Consider the following 14,234-nt stretch of genomic DNA (forward strand, 5'->3'; position numbering starts at 1 on the left):
CATGTATGTGGTTTGTGCAGTGCCATGTTATAACAGGTCTGAAAAAGATTAGCTTTAGAACTATGGAAAGCACAGAACTCCAAAACTAGTAACTGTTTTAACTGGCTTTGTGGTGGTGTTTTTTTTTTTTTTTATCCCCAGATCCTTGTAAACTTTATGTTTGGATCATATTTATGAGATCAGGAAGAGTAAGTTCAGCACTGCAGCATTGCCAGGCATCACCTGCTCTGCTAAAAGGGAAGGGGATTTAAAGCTATGAATGGGGGACAACATTTTTACCTTCATGTAGCGGGATCTCTGCATTTGAAGCATGTCAATAATAGATCGTACTTTCTTTGAAAAGGGATTTTCCAAGACAGGCAGGGTACTCTGGAATGCAAGATACCCAATCCCCATTAGTCACGTAAAGTAGAGCAGCATTAAACAAAACTCAGCAGTTTTGTCATATTACATAAGATATATCTACTCCCACTAACATACAATCTCTTTGACCACAACTGGTTAAAAGAGAATGTAACAGAATATCAGAATTAAAGGTAAATTACTTGTTCCAATTACATAGCAACTGTTCTCCTCACCATCACTGGAGATGTGGCTTGTCAAATAAAGCTAGGCAAGACTATGCCTGACATTCCCAGACTAGGGGCATTTCTACTAGTTTCCCACACCTACACTTCTCTTGTTCCTAGTATGAAAAAATTTTAACAGTTTTCTCTGCTTGCTTTCTCACTGTTTCAAGTTTTGGGCAACACTCACAGATGCTAGCGCCTGCACTGCCATCCAACTCACCAAGCCATTGCTAATCTGACTGAAGGATGACACTCCAAAGAGGTTCTGGATCAAGCCTTGTTGTACGTTGACTCCCACCCACACAAAGATGTTCAGCCCATTCTCCAGCAGGTATATGTCACCCTTGGAAAGACGTTCTTCTGAGTTCCGGATTGCTGCTGGCAAGGAGTCACTGTCAACATCTGCTTTGGTCTGGTTTAGAATGAAATGAAAAATTAAAAATCAAGGTTATAATACAAAAATACCTTACAAAGTCCTGAAAATTTCTGCCATTAAGACCCTAATGGTTTTCTCATTTCTAGGACTTGTAAGACTGCAATAGCTGTGCCTGAAGTATCATGTTCCTTAGCTTAGTTTTCTTACTGAATGTGACAGAAGCAGAGCAGAGACTCTTGGTCAGCAAAAGAGAACATAAGGCATCTGTAAAATTACTAGTTCCAATATTGCCTCCTGGAGTAGTAATGTAACTAGTTCTTAGTGTTATTCCAGCAGCTTTAGTAATGAAAAGCCAGAATAGTGCATGGAGTTGCTCTGCAATGATGAAAACTACTACATAAAGTTACAAGAGGCTTTAGGATTTTTAAGACTGTGAAAGGGTCAAAAGTGTCTTCTTTGCCACTAGTCATATGCTCACAGCTCAGGAAAAAAAAAATCCCCCAGCAAATTCACAAGTTGCAGTAATGCATCTATCACTGAGTGGAATTAAGTACCCCAACAGATGGCAGATCCCAAATATTTCTCAAGTCGCTTTCACTTGATAAAATATAAATGCCTGTCCTTATGGCAAGTCAAGAAAACAGCAAGTCTGAAGTGGCAAGAACATACTGAATTACTCACCAGGGGTAAAAGCCTAGGATAAAAGAAAACATTTGTTTCAGCCACATCCATGGATGTGACTAACTGACGAATGTAAGCACGGTCATCCGTTGTGACCTCTAGCCCAGGCTGAAGGACGTCACTCTTCAACACACAATTCAAGTACACAGGAAGCAGCTTCATGCATTCAGGAAGGATCAGCTATAAGTCACAAGCAGACAGAAGATGGTCAGTTGTCTTGCTGAATAAGCTTATGTCTGACAAAACGAGGCTTGCATGAACCAACAAAGTGTGGTGCAGCTGTGAGGAGTGAAAGTTGACAGTCTAATTAAATCATGGACTTGCAAAGGCAACTTAAAACTTTTCCCTGGAGCAGGAAGCGCTTCCTGGGCTCCAGACAGATGTCCAATAAGCTATTCTCAACTACAGTTTTATTTGCAGTCTCTCTCTGAGTTTTCTCCTTGCAAGTTTCTGCTGAGCAAAGCAATTTTGAATAGGCTAAGTAGGAAGAAGCTCTCATTACTTTTAATATCCAAGCCTGTGATTCAAGTGAAAGCATTGGAGTTTACCTGGCCAGCAGAAGAGGGACTAGCGCAGTTCTTTCTATAGCAAGCTAGGATCTGGGCACACTGGTTGATCAGTGCATCCCGTACAGTCTTTACTGGACTACTCAGAACTCCACGATATGCTGCATAGAAAGACAAAAGAGATGGATGGCTATCAAGTGATTGCTCGTAAACAGTAAAAGAAGTGAACACTACTTCCACAAAGTAAATCTAAACAACTATTGTTTATGAAAGAGCAGTTAAAGAACTAAAACAGTCCAAAAAATAAATACAAGGATTAATTTAGACAACTGTCAAGACAAACCTCTATTAAAATAAATTTAGACAAGAATTTGCGTGAAAGATAAGCCCACATGCTCTATCTGTACCTCTTGTCCCAAGCAACAATACTATCATCACAGCTTTAAGCTCTTTCCCATAAATGACTGAAGCATCAGGATTGCCACCTGACATTTGATGCATGGAGAATAAACATGCGTCATTGGCTGACAACAGGTATTTTAACAGCAGTTAAAGGTTGCAATTCTTGTTACCATATTTACCCTTACCATATTTAGCCAAGTAATTGATGAGTGTGTCTGTCTCACAGTTTCGATAGAGGTCAGCAAGCTGTGTGCAACAGTTTAAGGACAGGTTGTGAATGCGGAGTCGTCGCTGTCCTGCACAACTTGTATATAACAGAGCACACTGTAGGAGACAAAAATGCCAGGATATAGAAAAATTAGGTCCTGCTACAATAAGCAACACAGGAATATAGTTCATTAAAAAACAGGACTCAGATGCCTAAACAAATAAGATTATGTAAAAGACTTGCACAATAAACTAAAAGCATATGCTAAGAATCAGGGTCAATGAAAGATAACAAACAGCAGTGTTAGCATTTTGTATTAAGGGAACTTGTCTTAGAAAATAGATTGTAGTTTGAAGCAGTTTAGGTCACACTGAGAACAAGCATGCTGAAAGATTAAGGGTAGTAAGGGGCAGAAAGAAAGAATGAACAATTCCTTGAAGGAGAGTCTAATTACTCAGTTCAGAGCAACCTGATCCTCTTCTGCTAGTAAGGGGCAGAAAGAAAGAATGAACAATTTCTTGAAGGAGAGTCTAATTACTCAGTTCAGAGCAACCTGATCCTCTTCTGCAACTGGCACGCTCCCAGCTGAGATTTGATTCTGCCTTGACACAGTTTTGTTGACAATTCTAAATTGTCAACACTTCTTTCTCCTAGAAAGCCTTTCCCCTCACCTGAAGGAGTGCACCACTGTCTTCACTCAGTTTGTCATCATGCTTGAATTCCACTGTAATTGTTTTATCACAGTCCAAACCTGCCATCTCTACATCAGTGGTGTTGCTCATATAGAAAGCTCCAAAGAAGTCAGTTGCTCGAATACCTTAAAAAGAAAAAACAACAAAACCAAACAATATGAACCACAATTTTCAACAGAATAACAAAACAGACATGCTTCGAAGCCCTGAAAAATCCTGTCGTTTGTAACAGTAAGTTATCTTGAAAGATTTCAGTAGGGGTTTTTGCTCAAACTTGACAAAGCATTAGAATTTCAGAGTTTTAGCAGACTTTTTTGTATAGCCTAGTCTCAAGATGTTTTAAATTAGGGGAAAAATCTGTACTTCCCTAAGGACATGCTTGAAATGGTCAATTTATTAAGACTTGTATGTGCTAATACCCACCTGTGCTTGTGCGCACTCTCATTACAGCATCAAATCCCACTTCTTTCTGGACATCTCTTCTTAAGTCATTCAGGAACCTATCCTGGTCAGTTTCCAGCTAGAAAACAAGCAATAATTCAAGTTTCATACTCCCATAAATTAGAGCTGCTCCATAAACCATCGGGTAATTTAAAACTAGATACTATCCCCTGCAGTCTTACTCTAAAAGTTACCTATCATACCCGGCTTAGTGCCCTGCTAATAAAATACTGTGCTGAAAGTTAACAGCATAGTTTTTCTTCTTGTTGTTTTTGTTATTGAGATTTTTTGTGTGAAGACATAAAGCTAACTACATCATTTTGGTGAAAATTGCTACTTAAATCTCAAGATTTATTTCCAAAGAAGTACTTGTTCAATACCGTTCACACTGTAAAAAAGAATTCTTAACTAAACAATTCTCATTTAGCTCAAATATTAGTCTGAGTCAATGTCACTCTTACCTGGAAATATGCATACTTATAAATGGAGCCTCCAGTCTGGTAAGTGACTACACCTAGTGTCGCCACATCCAAATACTGGTTTGGAAACAGGAACAGATCCACACAGCAGCCCTGGGTCACACAATCCTTGGCCAAGTTGTTGTAAAAGCTTGTCTGCGGCTGAAACAAAGTCTAAGAAAAGAAGTCAGATGAGATCAGAAATTTGTGTTAAGAAAAGGAAAGTGAGAGCCATTCAATAATCCCAGTCAGTACACCTTTATGCTTTAAACCTCTCTTCAGGAAAATTAGGATCATATAAATTCTTCTTGACCCTGCCTTTGAAGAACTGTTGAATTTTATGAAAATTACTATACATCTTATTTTGACTGTAAGTTCAGCAGATTTACTTTAACCCAGCTATGGGTATTTTATCCCATATAAAATATGTTAAGAGATATTAGCTGGAATGCTTACATTACATGCTACCCTTGAAATTTATTAATGTTGCTTCAGAGTTATTTTATCTCATAAAGAGTATAATATAGAACTGTGACGTAAGCACCATCCAAGTCATTATTACCTTCTCCTTATCTGTGTTGATCAGTTTCTTATCATCCCTGTTCTTTAACTTCCCTGGGGCCTCTGCGATGGGCAGAGAGGTGTGGAAAATGAAGAGCTTTCCAGCACACTCAGCTGCCTGCAGGAAAGTGAGCATAAAAGTGCAGGTTAGAAACATTTATAAAGACTGAAAGGGAAACTGTAATTCAAGAACAAGCATTCAAGCATCCTCATCACTTCTTTATGTCAGGAAGGCTCTATCAGACACACAGACAGTGATCACTTGGTTACTTTAGTGGTATCCAACAAGGGGGGAACACCCTACTGGTCAGTTACAGAACAGCAAGTTTCAGTTTTTTCGACCGGTGCTAGTTCCATGGCAGGAAGAAAAGGACTGGCTCCAAGGAGAAACCGAGCAGTAACCAGGACTCAGTTATAAAAGGGTTTGTGCAAACATGTCACACTGCTTTCTTCTCCGATTTGTAGCTACTGTTTGTGGAAAAGTCACAGAAATGGCAAAGGATTTTGTAATCTGAGATTCAACAGATCATTAATTTTAAATCAATAACCTATATCAACACTAGTCAATGTTTAGTATGGCATTTTCTCTGACACACAGAGTATGTAAAAAATCAATTCATAATTTATAATATTTCTTGACTGAACACTTGTCATGCAAACTGAGTTTAAGAGAGACTTCTGAGGACTTACATGACAGACAACTAGAGCTATATGAACAGGGCTGGATGGAATCTTACAGAAAATCCATTCAATCAACATATACAAGTCACAGTTAAATCACACATGTAATTATCTGGATGAAGTACTGGGATGGAATAAGTTTAGGAAAGGTTTTCTTGGTTAGCAGATTGTTGTGGGCAACTTCAACAGATTGCATTCTGTCCTTTTATTTAAGATTATACCAAAGCTTCAAGCACAGGATTAGAAAGACACCATGTTACAGAACTCCTCAATGAGACATGACAGACTTCAGCACTTGGTTTTAATAATGGAGGGTTAGGGTATATTTGGTAGATTCTGTAAACTACTCAAAGCAAAACCCAGCCATGTAAGCCACATGCTTTGAGCAAAAATTATCAAAAATGAAAAACAAATGGGTAAAGGACAGATAGCTGCATAGGATCAGAGCTACATGCACTTGAAGAATGAGCAAATTACTCCCTACATGTAGTGCATCTACCGTAAGGAGACTTACAAAAAGCTTTAGAATTGTATTATTAGTATGTGTTAGCAGAGTATGAACTTCAGGGTACTTGAACGGAAAACGATTTGCCATGACAATGCATTTACTAACCTTCAGTGCCTCCAGCCCTGCTTGAATCACTGGTGCAAAAACAGTTTCTGTTTCTCTTGTGTCTGCAAACATTTCTGGAATCTGATCCAGCAAACTAGCAAAGAAGAAAAAGGAGGAATTCAAGACTCCATTTTATTGAAAAAGCCAGCCAGTTGCAGCTGATCACCTACAAGACTGAGGTGGTTTAAACAGACGTCCCCAATATGTTTCTAAATTTGCATATTTTTTATGTTATTTGGCATTTCATCATCTATCTGTGAGAAAATGATGCTTTGCCATTCTTCTTTGGCTTCTCATATCCATATCCTCAAGTGTCTGTATAACCTCAACTCATGCCTACTTCAGTAGCTCTTCTGTATTCCTGCTCTTTTAATATATTCCAGTACATATTGGTAAGTGAACTCTAGGAAAGACTAGTCACACTTGGCCTCTGTTTGCATCCTGCATGCTATTCAAAGATCCATAGGTTTAATCCACAGTTTTGTACTTATCTTGTTAACTCATTACAAAACAGGCTAGAATTTTCTTTTAAAGCCATCCAGTGCGAGGTCTAGTTCCCAAAACGCAGTTAGCGACACACCATAGTTTAATTACAGTTCAAGTATTACGTTAAAGAGTTTGCCAAAACTTTGCTAATTTATCTTTCCTTCTAGATTTTATCTTATGAATCCCACTCATTCAATCTTCTCCACAGAACCGAAACTGGACACCACTGTTGTCTCAGTTGATGGTTATTTAGGCAGTTGCCTTAAAGAAAAATTCAGTACTCTTTTGACTTTCATTCTGCATCATTCTAGTTGTGTTTTTGTTTTGTTCCCAGAAATGCCTTTCTGCACTAAATCCCCTTATATATATATATATATATATATATATATACATACACACATCCCCCTTCTGCCAATCTGGACTGCAAGACAAATACACCCTTACCTCATGAATTTTCTTGTTTTCACTAGCTTAATTTCAAAGAGTATAAGAAGTTAACATATATGGAGTGACATCTAGATGAATAACATGACAAGTAAGCATGCAACAGCTGAATCTACCGAACAAGATGCTTACTACACACATTTTAGATCAATTCCATTACCTGGCAATAACTGTCCTAGACTCGTTCACATTCACCAGAAAACCATCAAGGAGAGGCACAAACATATCTGCCACATCTGAGACAACCATCATTTGTGGCTGTGCCAGGGAGCTTTTCACATTGTAGAAGTGTAACACTTTGTTGTAGGTGACAAAGCCCACTCGAATGGCTGACTCTTCCATGTTGCCTTCCCTGTAAGAGACATACTTGCCTTCACATCTAAGTCGACAGTGAAATCATTACACAGAACCCAACACAAGAAAGGATAAAGGAAAAATGAAAGGAAGGAAGACTTAATTTTTATCTAGAACGGTACCCAGAAAGATGTTCTGCTTGGCCTTTTTCTGAAGAGCAGCTTGTTAGGATTATAAAATTTTTCTTCCTAGCTTTTTTACAAGGGAAAAGTGAGTTTCTCCCATTTTGACCAGCAACAGTAGTACACAATAAACCTACCTGGGCAGGTAATCTAGGAGTGACTTTAATTCTTCACATATTAGTCTCACTAAGCCACTCTTTACAGCATTGTAAGACACATCAATCATGAAAATGAAAGCAGGTGGACTGGGAAACTTGTTATTCTGGAAAGAGAGGGAAGAAGATGCGTTATGACCATGTAATGCAGCCCATATAACAGCTCTGTAATATGGACAAATGAATGCTGGTCAAAACTAATAGCTTTTATGTACTTTTCTACTCAGGAATAGCTGTTTCTTCAGGACATTCTCCCATCCCTGCCCAACTAACAGACATGTAAGCACACTGTGCTTGAAATGGACTGGTATAACATGCCCTAGACTGATTTTGTCATTGCACAGTGAAGAATTGTGTATATATACATATACATATATTTAATTATAACTAATGTAATTATAACTAAATCATCCATTTATATGACTAGGCCAGATATGGAAAGTAAACAGGGAAGTTTCCTGCCAGTTCTCAAGACTTTGGAGTCTGACCAGACTTGTAATAGGTGATTTCATTAATACAAAGCAAAACATTTTCCTCTTTGAGGACTGCAACCTTTCCCTTCTACTTAAGTATCAGGTTTGCTTTGTCAAAGAGAAGCTTGTTTCAGTCAAAACCTTTCTGAAATCTATAGGTCATGTGGAAGGCACACACAGAACAAAAGATAAACAGAACTTTCAAAAAGCTGGGATGATTTCATCTCATTTGAACTAAAAATGCTTCCTATGCTGTTAGAAGCAAAACAATTATTTTTCCCCTTAACTAGAAGGTGAGGCATTAGAAGGTAGTTAGTATAAAGTTGCAACATTTAGACATCTATTTTCCCATCATTTATTTCAGCAGAGATATAAGTTGCTTTAATAAACACCTTGAACATATTTTTTCTATTCCTCAGAAGTGAACCAGCTCTGATAATATATCTTTCCACACCATTCTTGTGTTTTTAACCACTATGGCTGCATTTGAAATTTAAGCTCAATAGGTAAAGCCTGCCTTATGCAACAGGTAGCACACTGCATACTCTGTGCTTCTCTTGAAGCTCTCCGACAATCTTCTGCCCCAAGGACTACCACAAGAAAGTCACTCCTGCAGAACTGCTATGGTAACAGCAACTATAGCTGCTCATATAGCTCCAAAACAGAATGAGTGACAGCTACCATAAAGTTATGTGTGATCAAGACTTCCTCTACTTTGGGAAGTAAGCAGATGTGCACGTTATTTTACACAATGAAGCGGGCTGAAGTAATGCTGTTAATCATCTCTGCCAGCTAGAAAGCAGCCCCAGACAATTCATGGCATTCTGACTTTTAGCCTTTTTATTTGGAATCAAGCCAAAATACAGTAACAAACACATACTACTCTACCTTGCAATAGTCAACTGTTGCTAGAAACTCATAAGACCCCAGTGATAACTCAGGTCGGTCATAGAAGTCTACTCGCTTTCCAGTATGATCCAAATGCTGGAAGTAGTGAGGTGGCACTGGGAAAGGAAAAATGAAATCATTAAGTCCAGTGACATGCCTATGATAAACACTGACTAGAGAGCTAACATGACAACGGCTGTTAACGAATAAAACTCCAGGAAAGCTAGCTTGCACTCTCTGCTAGCATGCAAGTATTACTAAAAATATTAATGCAATTTAAGAGTATCACTAAAGCCAAGAAATACAAACTGCTTCCAGTTTGTCTTATACAACAGGTGACACACTGTATAGTCATTACTGTACTTTTCTTGAATCTCCTTTCACTTTATGTTTCATATCAGAGATGTCACCACAACATGCTCTTCGGATTCTTCTGAAATATCTAGTCCAAATGAAAAATATAACAATCTTCTATAAGTAGTAACAAATGACTTACAATAGCGTTTGAAGCAAACTACAGGCTACATTATTGACTCAATTCAGGCTTATTTTGCTACGAGTTAATTTTTTCCTTACCTTCCCATGCTGCACAAGAGTCAAGCCTTCTAGGCATTCTCTCATGCAGAGACTGCCATAATCCTTTCGTCAGAATAAGCATGGTACTTCTTACAGTGGATTGTAAAGCACCAATGAGGAAGAACTGGAAGTGTAACCACATCCCCAACGCCCAATACTTTCACGCTAGTACGCGGCATCAGAAAGTAAAATAGAAATTATGCTAAGTTCTTGCCTACAGACGTCAGCTGCAGAAACAAGAAAAGCATTTTCCTTGTGCCCCAACAACTGCCATGACAAAGTTCCTCCTGCAAAATTGCTAGGGTGACAAAATATATTCCAGCTATAGCTGCCTATATAGCTCTACAGAAGAATAAAATAAAATTATCTGTAATGATAGTACTCACCACCTTTATAGTATTCTAAAGATTCAAAGTTTCGACAGTTCAAAAAGAAAAGTTCAAAGCAAACAAAAGTGATATTAAGACTATACATAAGTACCTATCACTCTTCTCCTCTCTAACTCAATAGCTAATTACCTGATTGTTTTTTGCAAAGAAACAAGAAATAGTTCTTACACATTAGGTACAACTACATTGTATTTTCACAGCACTGTTTTCATCAGCAGTCTTTGAGCATCTCTCTCTCTCCTGCCCTTGCTCAGTTGTTACGGGTACAGCCATTCATACAGCTGCTGAGTGAGAAGAGACAGGGAAGGCATTCAGGCTGAAAATCACCAGACACGTTTTAAAGTTGGCCATTTCTAATCCCTGTCAGCTTCCCATTTGGCTTGTACAAAGAGTTGTACAGCACAACTGAGGTGATAAGAACAAACAGTCCATTAAAAGCCACCAGTGCTACCAAATGAGACACCCAAAACCATCACCATAAGGTTTGTTGTACCTTACATTTCACTGTGCCTTCAAAACAAATATATGGATGTCATGCTATGAGCAGCACACAGTGACTTATGCTTAAAAGAATGCATGCTTTATATTCATTTAGAAGAGCAACTAAGATTAACTGACACATATTGAACACACCCACTCAGTTGTAGCAGATTCAGCCGCAATCTCATCTCTAAGCAGTGTTTAAACAGGCTTTGTGAGAAAAAAAAAAATCCTAACTCACACTACTGACTAGATGTACATCTCTTATATAAAAATGCAAGTTTCAAATACCCTTCAAATACCCCTTTCAAGAAAACAGCATAACTAATTTTTCAAAACACCATACATTATTCTAAAAATAACTTCTGTTAAAAGTTTGGTACAATACTGCAATGCATAAGCACTTACTTGTTTTGAACATAATTTCAGAACTGAGCGCTGAACATACTTTATAATGATTTTTTTTACAAGACTAAAGACACATTAAAGCACAGTATACATTATAAATTATCTTGAGATGATAAAGATTTATTTGCTTGCACCTTGTTCAAAGATCACGCCAATAGAGTGTAGAGACCAATTTCCAGAAGAAACCTTACCCTCAGTGACACAGCTGCAGAAACAACACTGGAACCTCCTTCCACCCTCAATGAATTGCATAAAAGGGCACATGTAAGCCTTGCACCTATTACACCGGACAGGACCGGATTCTCCATGGTCTACCAAATAAGGAAGGGTCTGTGGAATTGGGGGGGAAGAAAAAAAAAAAAAGGAAAGATCACATGATGATGAGAAAGAAGTGACCACACATACTGCAGAGCTTAAAACTACCTTCCTGCACATTGCATGGGATCTAGCATTTTGGCAGCTGTGGGACAGAGCACAGGGGGTGGGGAAGCCTGAGCAACTATTTTGTAAATGCTTTTCAACTCAAGCTCTAGCACAGCAGTTCTTTGTGGGCTGCAGTCGTTAATGGGCTATCCCACTCAGATACAAACAAGTACTTCCACATGGTGTTGCACTACTTTGCATAGTGGCCTGCTTGAGGAGCATTAGCTCTTGCAGGAATACCACTCCACACAGATGTATCCCAAGTGAATAAAAAAGACTGAAGCCATGCAAAGAATGGCTGTGATAATCTCATGGGAGCGAGCACACAATTTACATTTCACCACATGCTGGGTGTTTTAAAAGAAACTCTTCACCTCTTTATATTTTCTCCTTGTAAAAAAGCAAGCTTTTTGACAAAATAGAAGCCAGTCATTGCATTCCAGATACTCCAGAACTTGGAGCATCCAGACCATCTCAGAAATAGTTTCAGCTGATAAGACTTATTTTTGAAGTACATCTCAGAATTGTTACATAGCAATACTATTTTTGAACTATTACTGATAATATATTGGTTTTGCAGCCAAGGATGAATAAGATGCTTAGCAACTTCTGTATCTTCTCAACCTCAGAACAAACAGGTAGCACTTTAAAATGATAAAGACAGAACTCACACAAGCTACAAGCTGCATTCACAGTTAGAAGCACCCTTCATACTTAAGAAACCAGCTCAAAAGAAAGTTTAACTAATTACTACCAAAATTTCTGCACTAAAGGCATCCAGTCTGAATTCTCTCTGTCACCCTAAGTTTCTGATCATGTTTAAGAGACAACATACTCATTGGGCAGGAGTTGAAGAAATGCCCTGGTCACTTTCTTCCTCTTCATGCCACAGATGTGTCACAGCTGTCACTCAACCCCACTAATCATTTATTGACAATACACTGGTTTTGCAGCCAGTGTTTCTCAGCACCTATCGCCCAGGCTGACCTCCTCAGAGGAAACAAAATTTGAAGATTTCTAACTGCCAGGCAATATTGGTATTGTACTTTGACACAATAAGCTTTTTTCCTCAGCCTCTCCCCAATAACATGCATGCAATCACTACAGGGGTGCTGAAAACACGCAGTGACACGCGTAACTTCTCGCTAACTACCTACTTCCAGAGGGGACAGAGATACTTCTTTTTGAAGCTTCAAGCTTTGCTTTCATAACTGTGCATTAACATTGGACAAAAGTCCTGCATCTGGAAACCAGGTGCTGAATTTTTATATGTTCTACATTTACCTGAATGCTGTCTTTTCATGAGACACTTATCCGCTTGTCACTGATATGTTAAGCTTCAGCTCTCTTTACAGTCCTACTGTTCTGAACAGCTGAGCCTTCATCTGTTAGAAGGGCCCCTCCACAGGGAGTTTGACCTTGCCATAAAGAACTTCCCACTTCCAGAAGCAGACTGGTCTCCAGGGAAGTTTTCCGATTCTTAGTCCTAGCCTTGTTTTTTCTGGCTATCACAAATGTTTGTTCAAAGCATAAACACACCAGGAGACCTAACAACTAGTTGTTTGTAAAGCTTCTCTAAAAATGTGCAGCTCCACAAGCCTCTGTGTTTTCAAATAAGACCACATTCTCCTTGTGTCTCCTTGTAAACTCCAGCCACAATACAGCAATACAAGAATTACTTCATAACTCAAGTTTTATCACAAACCAGTTTTCAAAATCCAAGCCATAGTTTAGATGCATTAACAAAATGCAACAGGCAAAAAAAAAACCCCAACAAAAAAACTTAAAAGCACACAAAATATTCCTTTGCTTAGCAGATGCTGAAGTTAAACTTTACAGGACACAGAATGCTACAAACATACGTACTCAAATTTAACAAGCATATTTGTCTTTATGTCACTGCTCCAAGCAGGCTAACACTGCACAGTAGCCAGGGTATTGAAAACACTTAACAAAAGTTCTAGCTCTATTATTCTTGAAGCTTTCATGTTCTTAGCAACCAGGGTAAAAGGCTAGATAACCACACACTACACCTAGAAGGAAATAAGCGCTGCACAGAGGAAGAGCAGAAATACAAGTGAAACTTAGCAGTGCCCAGTACTCAAGTCTTGTACTGTCATCCCACACGGTGCTGTGCATGTACACACACACGAGACAGCTTAACCAGTGCTGCTTGATACATTCTCATTCAATTACACAACATCCTAGAAGAGACTTAACATCAGTGGTTAGTAACCATTCAAATACTTTAGGTCAAGAAAGAAATTGAGATTAACCAGGAGTGTACATATTTGTAACCATCCTAGTGTTCTGGTTATGTGGTCACAGTGCTCGACAGTTACTGCAAAAAAGCCGGAACTGTCATGGATAATTTCTAATGACGGAAAGCCTAAGCAGTTTGAGCATGTCATTCGTCTGCCTTACAGATCTCTACCACACACCTGCAGAAGAATCAGTGTTTATCTAGTCTTCATCACCTAAACATTCCTTCTCAACGTATCTGTTAAAGTTGGCATCCAATAGCATTCTCCTGATGAGTTCAAAATGCATACAGCGCCTATGAAACTCTGCATATGGTTCTCACCTCCTCTGGGCGTAGAGTAGCCAGTGGTTTTATGACAGCAGCTAGAGGAACTTGGGACTGTTTGGCCATATCTGAGGTGCACGGAATATTGTAAGATGTGCATCTTATGTAGCGGGGGCTTGCGTTACCTGAGGAACAAAGGAAAAAAACTCACAATTTTCAGTACAAGTCAAGTTTATATTCAAGAACAGAAACAGAGACAGTCTTTGTGGCTAAAACACAACTGAGGGTAAGATCTTACCGAAGCAATCCATTTCAATCTAT

At 38.7% G+C, this 14,234-nt stretch overlaps 1 protein-coding gene across 4 annotated transcripts in view; it reads right to left on the minus strand.

Moving 5' to 3' along the window:
• The window catches only part of SEC24C (SEC24 homolog C, COPII coat complex component), a 40,441-nt gene that overhangs the window by 2,180 nt on the left and 24,027 nt on the right, over positions 1 to 14,234 (minus strand). For 3 of the 4 annotated variants that reach the window (XM_080620342.1, XM_080620340.1, XM_080620341.1), the window contains 15 exons: positions 13,971 to 14,098; positions 11,155 to 11,293; positions 9,111 to 9,226; positions 7,732 to 7,856; positions 7,279 to 7,470; positions 6,189 to 6,282; positions 4,896 to 5,012; positions 4,337 to 4,507; positions 3,858 to 3,954; positions 3,414 to 3,559; positions 2,720 to 2,858; positions 2,175 to 2,293; positions 1,627 to 1,806; positions 790 to 981; positions 280 to 369 (listed from right to left, as the gene is read on the minus strand). In XM_080620342.1, coding sequence (XP_080476468.1) covers positions 280 to 369; positions 790 to 981; positions 1,627 to 1,806; positions 2,175 to 2,293; positions 2,720 to 2,858; positions 3,414 to 3,559; positions 3,858 to 3,954; positions 4,337 to 4,507; positions 4,896 to 5,012; positions 6,189 to 6,282; positions 7,279 to 7,470; positions 7,732 to 7,856; positions 9,111 to 9,226; positions 11,155 to 11,293; positions 13,971 to 14,098 — 2,045 coding nt within the window. Of the gene's footprint in view, positions 1 to 279; positions 370 to 789; positions 982 to 1,626; positions 1,906 to 2,174; positions 2,294 to 2,719; positions 2,859 to 3,413; positions 3,560 to 3,857; positions 3,955 to 4,336; positions 4,508 to 4,895; positions 5,013 to 6,188; positions 6,283 to 7,278; positions 7,471 to 7,731; positions 7,857 to 9,110; positions 9,227 to 11,154; positions 11,294 to 13,970; positions 14,099 to 14,234 lie in introns of those variants that run through there. The other variant, XM_080620343.1, reaches the window with a different exon arrangement.

This window comes from Psittacula echo (assembly GCF_963264785.1).
Source record: "Psittacula echo genome assembly, chromosome: 6".
NCBI classification, from domain to species: Eukaryota; Metazoa; Chordata; class Aves; order Psittaciformes; family Psittacidae; genus Psittacula; species Psittacula echo.